The sequence below is a fragment of the Wolffia australiana genome, chromosome 16 (assembly GCF_029677425.1).
Source record: "Wolffia australiana isolate 7733 chromosome 16, ASM2967742v1".
NCBI lineage: Eukaryota > Viridiplantae > Streptophyta > Magnoliopsida > Alismatales > Araceae > Wolffia > Wolffia australiana.
In genome coordinates this window covers 6,901,497-6,911,741 of record NC_135850.1, presented here as the reverse complement: position 1 = coordinate 6,911,741, position 10,245 = coordinate 6,901,497, and the positions used below count along the sequence as shown (strand labels likewise).

The 10,245-nt window shown below is 35.8% G+C and overlaps 1 protein-coding gene across 2 annotated transcripts; it reads left to right on the top strand.

The window, feature by feature from the left end:
* Positions 1-5,809: 5,809 nt before the first annotated feature.
* On the top strand, positions 5,810-9,815 carry LOC144713811 (RNA-binding (RRM/RBD/RNP motifs) family protein). Of its 2 annotated transcripts, none has more exons than XM_078588505.1 (14): positions 5,810-5,936; positions 6,162-6,348; positions 6,452-6,541; positions 6,738-6,803; positions 7,247-7,312; positions 7,397-7,485; positions 7,577-7,622; positions 7,984-8,038; positions 8,181-8,257; positions 8,329-8,473; positions 8,563-8,684; positions 8,770-8,874; positions 9,327-9,479; positions 9,612-9,815. In XM_078588505.1, the coding sequence occupies exons 2-14, from the start codon at positions 6,331-6,333 to the stop codon at positions 9,678-9,680; spliced, it is 1,101 nt and encodes a 366-aa protein (XP_078444631.1). In that variant the 5' UTR covers positions 5,810-5,936; positions 6,162-6,330; the 3' UTR covers positions 9,681-9,815. The 2 variants fall into 2 exon arrangements, with proteins under 2 accessions (XP_078444631.1, XP_078444630.1); XM_078588504.1 differs by having other exon boundaries at positions 8,320-8,473.
* Positions 9,816-10,245: the final 430 nt, after the last annotated feature.

Sequence of the window (10,245 nt, the reverse complement as noted above, 5' to 3'; positions counted from 1 at the left end):
CCCTCTTTCCATTCCACATTCTCCCTGTCCTTGTTTTTGCCCTTACATTGTCTCTCTCTCTCTCCAATCCCTAATCTTATTCGTCAGTTTCTTTATATCTTTCTTCATTACTGTCCCAGTTCTTTGTTTTTTCTCAACTTTTTAGGTTCTCACTTTATCATGAACTTGTTGGTAAGGTAGATAATTAAAAATAAATAAAATTAAGGAAATGGAAGAAAAATATAAAGTAGGAAATTTGGGAAATAATGTATGTTTTTACCAAAAAATCCTCTTTACCCAATTTACCAAATCGATTCCGATTTATGGTTAGATAGATGATCAATTATTTTTCTTCTATTCCAATTAGTTTCTTTTCTCCCAACCTAATCTAAAAATCTATTTAACAAATCCCATGTATACCTTCTTCTTCCATTGTTCGAAAAAAAACATTCTCCTTCCAGCATTGCTTTTTTTTTCCCTTTCAAAACATTATCCGAGTCTTACATGTGTTGACTACTCCTGAAGGTCAACCCTAAATAAGAATATACGTTAATTAATAAATTCAAGTCGTTCTGATTTTAATTCAAATTTTACTCCCAAAGTTCTCTCTTGTTTCATCCTTTGTTGGTCTTCTATAACTAATTTTGAACTACATGTTAGTCTATAGCATATGGGGGGGGTATAATTAGGAGAATCAAAAAAATTAAATGTGGATCTATACTAATATAGTGTGGTTCAAGAAACATAATTCAGGATAATCTTGTCAAAAACTAAATAAAGCATGATAAATCGTGTCAAAAACTAAATAAAGCATGATATTAGTTTTGGCCAATCTCTGCCATCGTTGCACCAAATTGAGTAAATAAAATACTCGCCGAGTTGTAATATTTTAAGGAACTATTTGTCATCTGCCAAAAATACCAACCCACTTCAACTCTTCCTAAAGTAGATCTTCAAAGGAATGTTATTGATATTCCCCATTCGATAAGAGAGAATAAAGTTTGGGGAAGGAGGAGAATTGGCCAACCAAACTGAGATGATGCAGAAACCAACAGTAACTAACAAGCTTCAAACGCCCAGTCAGAGATAGGGAGTGAAGTCCATCCTGACACTTAAAACTATGATATTCTGGTACAGCCTGAAACTTTGAGAGTTTTGAATTATATAGAAAGGTAAATATTTGCTCCCAGCAATATTTTTAAAATAAATATCAATAAGATAAATTCACCTAAATTTACAAACTGAAAACACAGTATCAATATTATATATTTCTCTTTTCCAACCATTCTTCTACTATTTTCACTCTTAGAAAAACTAATAAATGAAATTCCTACTTCCCAGTGGATCAACATAAATGTTGTTGACCTATATTTTTTATATAGTAGTAAACTAAACAGTTGCACGAATATTGTGGGCTAAGTCTAAACAAAAGCAGCAACACTACTCATAAATTTGGACTCATGAAACATATTAACATTAATAAAGCTTCGAAAATATTCATAAGAAATCCACGTTATTCGAAAAAAATTAAACTGAAATATTTGATTGATATTTCTCTTTGTTTTTAATATGATAACGATGGGATTTTGGACTTTTAGAAAGCACACTCTATCCCCACGAAACATGATATCTTAGAGATATTAGATGTGATTTAAAGTAAAATAAAAATTTGCCCGCTTTTTCATGTTCTAAGGAGATGGTCTCAGCTGGAAAGACTGGGCAAACATTCCTTCTCTTCTTTCATGAATTAAGCGTTAACAAAATGCACTTGTCATTTTTTTTGTTGATTGTTGCAGATTATTCTCCCAGTTTCAGATTGTTCTTTTTTAGGCATTCATTTGTCATGGAATTTAAATTGATCCAATTTTCTGACTCCAGTCATTTTGTAGAGAAAATGATACCTAGTTTTATATCACCCAATTGTTTACTTTTACCCAATGTTGATACAAAAACCTATGTAATAGTTTTTTATATGCTATATTAAATATTGATATTTAAAATAAAATTATATATTTCTAGATGTGTTGAAATGATATGAAAGTGTGGTTCATTGAAAAAATGTGTAGTATTGAACCAATTTTGTGATGAAGGTTTTATCAAAGTTTTAAATCTCTGTCTTTTTCCTAAAATGATATCAAATGAATATGAATTGTGTGTGCTTTATATGTTTGCATGTGAAAAGTTGTTGTAATTCTTTGAATGGATATTTTTTTATAAAAAATTCCACGAATGGAAATATGGAGTATGTATTGATAACACACAATATTAATAGGTTAATATTACACTATTTGCATATTTATTCAGATTTAATTGTCTATATATGCATGTTATCATGCATTAAATGATAAAATCCACTTTTAGAAAGATGTTTTGAACTTTATAAAATGTTAAGCATTTTAGGGATTTTCCTGACAACATATTCTAAAATATAATAGTTTTTCGAGTTATAATATGATTTTTATGAATTTTTTGATAGTTTATTTGTAAAGATATCATTTTTAAAATTATAAATAGATATTTATTCATATTTTAGGAGTTTATACTTAATTTATATGAATAATTAATGTTTTTTTTTATTTTGTTTCTGCGATGCCATGTGTAGCTGTTTGATTTGTCAAACAGGTAGACAATCAATGATTTTGGTTAAAGATGGGTGACAAACAATCATTAAACTTTATTAATGATTGGTGTCAACCGATTATAAAAGTAATCTGTTATGGCATTGGGATTCACAATACCATAAAGACAGTAAACAATAACAAATCTCTCTCCTATTTTTTTGTCTCAGAGGTATTTTTTAAACTCAGATGTAGCCCAGGAAAAGGAGGTAGTTTTTTGGAATAAATGCGCTGTAGAGGCCAAGGCAATTGATTTTAAAAATTACTTATATTATAGATAATCTTGCTTTGGACTAGTCAAAATGGCTGTGCCCAATGATGTGTCACATGACACATGGGGCCAAGGTCATGTTCACTAATTCGAGAGGTTAAGAGAGTACGCTGATGTGGAATTGCTGACGTGCTGACATGTCACACATGTGCTTCTTATTTAAATATTATTATGTAGTAGTTCCTACCTTTTATATATGTTCAAGATGTGATACATGGCACTACTAGAGCTTTTGATTGAGGATGATGTTGGGAAATATGAGCCAATGATTGCATTTAATGCCATGCCTAGATAAAACCCTAAAAACTGACATGATGGTACTGAAGAGGGTGAGGAGAGAGAGAAATCTTTGGATTAAATTAACGACAGGAATTGTCTAACTTTAGGGTTGATAACCGGTGATCTAGAACTATGATTGAGTTACAATTTTGAGGTTGGCTTCTCTTTTTGTCCTCTATCCATCCTTATGGTTGGGTCTATTAATTGAGGCCCCCATATTTGTGAAAAAATCTTTACACTCACTTCTTCCTAAAGAGGCAGATTGAAAGAAAGTGAAGTTTTTAAGGTCTATCAAGAGTGTTGTTGGTATCTTGAGTGTTTGGAGATGGTCAAGAGAGAAGAGGGGAGGCTAATCTGCATCATAAAGATGCCTTGATATTTACAGGAAAATAGGGATATATGGTTAGACTCTTGCCTTACATTTATCATTTAGAAACACATTCCATTAGATAGGTCATATCCATTTAATCACCGTCTATAATCATTGACAACCACGACACATATCATCTACCTCCCACATACATCTTATATCATCCACGCTGTCACAATTTCATCACCTGTTTTCTTCTCTAACCAACTAGAAAACCGTAAATCACCATCTTCCTCTATCATATTTCGTTAGCTCCATCATGTATCGTCTTCATACCCTATCATCCAATATTAAACCATTATTTAGATATTTCTTCTATTCATTTCCCCTTATTCAGCATCTTATGTTCTCTTCATCTCTTCACATCTTCCTCCATCCCACTCTCTCGTTTCCACTCGCTTCGTTTACAATCCACTATCTACCAATTGTGGTAACACTCGTCGTACTCTTATTTCATAGTTATCATCCTCTCTGATAACCATCTTCATCTTGTTGCTACCTCTTACGCTCTTCGTATCCCTTCTTGTCCTCTCAAATTCACCCTACGGAGAAAGCTATTCCCCTAAGATTAGTTCCCTTTGGAGAGGATCCTTGATCATCAATAACTGGTCAAATTATTTTATGAGTAAGATTTATAAATTATTATTGATTGACTCAAATATCAAAGACAAATTACCACCCTAAATCTGAGTTCATAATGTATTTATCTCATAAACATCATTTCATTAATATTCCATTTGATCTTAATAAACAATGATAATGAGTACACCAAATATAAATATGATGATAATTATTTTATAAAATATTCATTGCGTCATCTCCAGATATGAACATGTCAAATATGAAAGAATGAAACAAATAACATAATCACACATGAAATTGAAACTAACATGGCTTGAATTTCAACTCACATAAGATTCTGCTTCCAGTAACTTAGAGTTCTTCTATTGAAGTGCCTCACTGAGCTATATTATCTTCTGTCACCCATAATGATGAAGGTTCATGATTGTCCTTGTCATTTTCCCTAAGAAAGATGAAAACGAGAATGCTATCATCGTCATGTGTCCTCACTAAGATAATGACGAGGATGACTATACTAAATCATCATCATCTATTATCATAGTCCCTTCAGTAACCTGTCTCATACGATGAAATAATCATCATTATCATCATTCATGTGCAGGAGGATGACAATGATGATGAAACCATCACCAAACCTCAAGCTACAAACAATGACGACAATGGGTTTTTGCATAATAATAAAATTGGCATTCTCTACACGAGTCATCCTCCTGCACACGAATGATGATAACGATGGTGATTTCATTGTCTGAAAAGATTAACAAAGGAACCATGACGAGAGATGATAACGAAATCATCACCATCATTCAAGCTACATGCAATGATTACAATGGGTTTTTGCATCATAATAAAAAATGGCATTCTCCACATGAGTCATCTTCCTGCCCACCATTGATGATAACGGTGATAATTTCGTCATCTGACAAAGATTACCAAAGGGACCATGATGAGAGATGATGAAAAAATCATCACCATCACTCAAGTTTACATACAATGATGACAATGGGTTTTTGCATAATAATAAAAAATGGCATTCTCCACATGAGTCATCTTCCTGCCCACCAGGATGATAAAGGTGATAATTTCATCATCTGACAAAGATTACCAAAGGGAACATGATGAGAGATGATGATGATGATGATGGTGATGATGATGATGATGATCACTATGACTCAAGCTGCAGACAATGACAATAATGGGTTCTTGCATAATAATAAAACTGGCATTCTCTGCGTAATCATCATCCTGCACACCAATGATGATAATGATGCTAATTTCATCATCTGACAGATTAACAAAGGAACCATGATAAGAGACGATGATGATGATGATGATAATGATCACCATCACTCACTTTACATACAATGTTGATAATGTGTTTTTGCATGATAATAAAATTGACATTCTCCACATGAGTCATCGTTCCGCTCACGAATGCCGATAATGATGATGATTTCATCGTCTGACTAAGATTAACAAAGGAACCATGACAAGAGTTGATGATGATGATGAGCTCCATCAATCAAACTACATACAATGATGATCATGAATTTTTGGATAATAATCATCACCATCACCACTCTCCACATGCCATGGCTAAACACTAGAGGTGATCTTATCAACATGAGAAAGCTTATTGGGCTGGTAGCATATTTGGCCTGTTAATTTTATATATTGGAAGGGTGGGGGGGGGGGGATTGAACTGTCCTCATCTCTAATAAAAAATCCTTCTTTCCTGTGAAAGAACTTCAAGGCAACGGGCGAGCGATCGGCAACAGCGAGCGGCGGATCGGCAGCGAGAGCAGAGCGAGCTCGAAGAACGTAGGAGATCATCGAGGTAAGGCCACGGGCGGGCCGTTTCACCCCAAATCGATGGGGATTTCGACCTCCCCAACCCTTCTTCGCATGCTTTTCATTTGGTTTCTAGGGTTCCTGCCATACCCAGATGATTTGAACCCTAATTAAGGCACGGGTGATCGATTTGGGCGTGACCCGCGGGCGAGAAATCGAGTCAAGTCGATGGGAAAATGGAAAGATTTGAGGTGGATGTGCTTGTGTGCAGGCGACGGAGAGTGGAGAGTTTTTGAGGCCGGTTGAGGTTGAGGGAGTGAGGACGGAGTGGCGCAAGGAGAGGGAGTGGGAGAGTGGGAAGAGATCGAGTGGGCCGCGTGAAGAGGGTTGAAAGAGTGTCTTCTTGTCCGTTGTTCGCTGATAGCTGCTGACGATCTGCCATGGCCACCAAACTTGTGGTTAGTATGCATCGGTTTTCGCTTATTTTTGCTTCTTGGAAGCTGTTTTTCTTGTCTGGGCTGTTCTTTAAAGTTTATGTTCTTCGGGATTTGCTCTTTTCAGGTCCTCGGGATCCCATGGGATGTGGATACTGAAGGATTAAGGCTGTACATGAGCAAGTTTGGGGAAATCGATGACTGCATTGTGATGAAGGTATTAGTTAATGACTTGACTCGCTTAGTATTTTTCATCATAATCATATTCCGTCTTTTGAAAACATTGAAAAATGAAGTTTCCATGTTTATAGTGGTGAATTAAGAGTGGAAGAATTACTATGGTTGTATGGTATTTGATTTTTTCCATTAATAATCGCCCAAGGCTAAACGATTCTCGCACGGATTGCTTACAGGATAGGTCTACCGGACGCAGTCGTGGATTTGGCTATGTTACATTTGCGTCTGCTGATGATGCAAAGGTTCTATCACTATCTTTTTCTGTTTGAAAGTATTCTTTGAATAGCTTTTCCAGCACGAATGGGTTTTCTTTCGATTTAATTCCTTCAGAAAATGGTCTTTTACCAATTTCAATTTTGCTGTGGCTCTGAATTCTTTCTTAAGTTGTATTTTCTGTCAACACTATTAATCCCCAAAATGGCAATCTTGGCACTGCCCAATATCCCCAATACTGCAATTACATGATGGCATTATGGTTTCTCATTTTTTTGATATGAAATTAAACCAGTTATTCTCATTTGCGAGCATTTTTCTTGGAAATTGTTCTTCATCCGATTCTAGTGTCTTAATTGAATTGATCCATTTTATGTGGTTTTGCTTCAATTTAATGTTGTATTTAAATTTTACTTTGATTCAGTCGCTGGTATAATCTGGAATGATTTGAGGCTTTGTTCTTGAAACGCAGAAAGCACTTGATAGTGGACATGTTCTGGGAACAAGAACCCTCGAAGTGAAAATAGCAACTCCGAAGGTGGGACTGATGTTTCCCTTTTTCTGATTCTTGTGAATAATTACACATTGTGATGCCATCATGATGATATGGATTATATTTCAGGAAGAGATGATGTCTTCCGCTTCTAAAAAAGCTACTAGGATATTCGTTGCCCGTATCCCGGCATCTGTCACCGAGTCAACATTTCAGAAGTAAGCTAGGTTCTCCGACTGAGTTCAGTATGTTTTAATAAGTTTTTGATGTGAAACAATTAATATAAAATTATTATGGGTATTTCTGCAGTTACTTTGCCACTTATGGGGAGATTACTGATGTCTATATGCCGAAGGTGAGACTACTGCTCTCTAGTGTTTGCTGTCAACGATGATCAGTTTTCATTTGGCATTGCCAGGATGATGATGACAAAGTTGTAATCATTGTCTCTTGTATGCTGGTCGGATGACAATTATGAAGACAATTTTGTTTTATCGCCTCTCGTCACTCTCACTCTGTTAGACTCAAAGATTAAGGCCTGATGATGAAATCATCATTATCACCGTCATTCATCTGCATCCAGGATGACGACGATGATGATGACAATGATGATCACAAAATCGTCACCATCTCTCAATCTGAAAACGATAACAGGTTTTCGATGATGCTTCTTTTTTTATCAATTTTATGGTTAACGCTGCCTTGATTATTTCTAGGATCAAGTCACAAAGAGTCATCGTGGCATCGGGTTTATCACGTTTGAAAACTCAGGTATATCAAAGGTTAATTGTAGTCAAATTTGAGCGACGAGAACTTAGTAGAAAAAATACATTAATGTCATTACGAGTACATAGTTCATCATAATTTTCCTTCGCTGGGATAGATAAACATATATTCTTTTGTTTGGCAACAGACTCAGTGGACGCCTTGATGTCAGAAACCCACGAGTTGGGAGGCTCTACTATTGTCGTTGACCGGGCTACTCCAAAGGTGACATTTTTATATTTTAATGCTGATTATCACATTGAAATAATTATTTAAATGAGATTTAGTTGACTCAGGACGAAGAACCAAGACAACCCTTCCGTTTCTCTCAAGGTGGCTATGGAGCATACAATGCCTACATGTCTGCTGCGACAAGATACGCAGCATTGGGTGCTCCAACGCTTTACGATCATCCTGTTCCTGCTTATGGAAGTGGAATGAGTACGATGAATGCTCCAATTTTCGTCTTAAAAAATATTTTATGCAAATGATGGTGATTTTAATGTGGAAATAAAAAAATTGTGTCTTAGGGCCCAGTCGTGGTGGTGGGAAAAAAATATTTGTCGGAAGACTTCCCCAGGAAGCAAATGTCGAGGATTTGAGGGCGTACTTCAGTAGATTTGGTCACATTGTTGACGTTTATGTCCCAAAGGTAGTTAGTTTCTATCTCCGTTTGTGTGCTTTCTTTCTTTTGATTTTAGGGATGAGCTGGCTTAATCAGGTTTTGGATGACTCAGGATCCGAAGAAGTCTGGCCACAGGGGCTTTGGCTTTGTGACTTTTTCTGAAGATGGCGTGGCGGACCGGGTATCACGTAGAACTCATGAGATTCGTGGTCAAGAGGTAATTCTTATATTTGCATCTGTCATGATGGTTTTTTAGTTATATTCTGATACACTCTCCAACCCCTCTGTAATTTATGCCCGCTGGGGGAATGTTGGGTCTTTTCATTTCCCACATGTTTACCATTAAATATTGACGGTAGCCCTATCTAGGAGGCCATCCGGTGAGTAGTCTTGAAGTGGTCAGAAAGATTTGTTTTCATTACATTTTTTGTATATACACTAAGAAACTCCAGTTTGAAAAACTTTTTTTCTTAAACATATATATATATATATATATATATATATATATATGTTTCAACTATAACAAGGGTGAACACCCGACGAATCGGTGAACCTCCCAAGGGACCTTACAGGACCTTCACTCGCTTTTTTTTCTTGAACATATTGACAGATTATGTATGTTTTTACGATGATATGATAACTTTTAAGTGTCTTCTAATTCATCTAAAGGTGGTGATTGACTCTGCGACACCTGTGGATGATCGAAGTAATGCTGGGGCCAGCTATTCAAATCCTGCCGAAGCGGCGGCAGTAGCGTACGGCGGTTTCAGTGGTCCTATGCGTGGCTATGGTAGAATGTATGGGAGCCTTGATTTTGATGATGTGAGTGGAAGCAAAAGCTTTTCCTAATCCTAAATATCAAGTTGATCATACAAATTTTTTTTTTCAAAAAAAATTGAATCATATTTCCTCATGAAACTCATTTTGGGCTTGTTGGATGATTGTCCTTTTTAGTGGGGCTATGGAGCTGTTGGAAGCAACAAGACAACGTCCAGAATGGATTGGAGGTACAAGCCTTACTAGGATTTGGAGGAGTGGTTGCTCTCATATAACCCTTCCACTGACCTGAGTATCTCCTCTAATGGTATTATCCTCTGCTTCTGTTGAAATGGGATGATGATTTCTGATTATTATGCATTAACTCGTTTTACTTTTTCATCTCTCTTTTATTTTTTAATTTCTTTTGCAAGTGCTGAGATGAGTCCTTGCTCTCGTACCTTTCCACTAACTTGAGCATTTCTTATGGTTATCAATTATACGATATGGAAATGTAGAACAATTATACTATATTTTATGAAGTTGTATCTTACACTTCTCAAACTCTATCTTTACCTCGCACTCTCCCCCTCTTTAACTCCCTCTCTCAATCTTTTTTATTTTTCCCTCCATCCACCTCTATATATTTACCTCTCTCCAGCGTAAATTAGTTCCCATGTCTCTTAATGCCCTCAAAAGTCCATAATTAGAATCATATATAACAATATCCAGATTTTAAATGTAATCCGCTTGAAATGTATCAAGTTTAGTGGAATCTGTTGAAATGTGAACCATTACAAGCTTCCAAGATTACTTAAGACATTTGATAGTA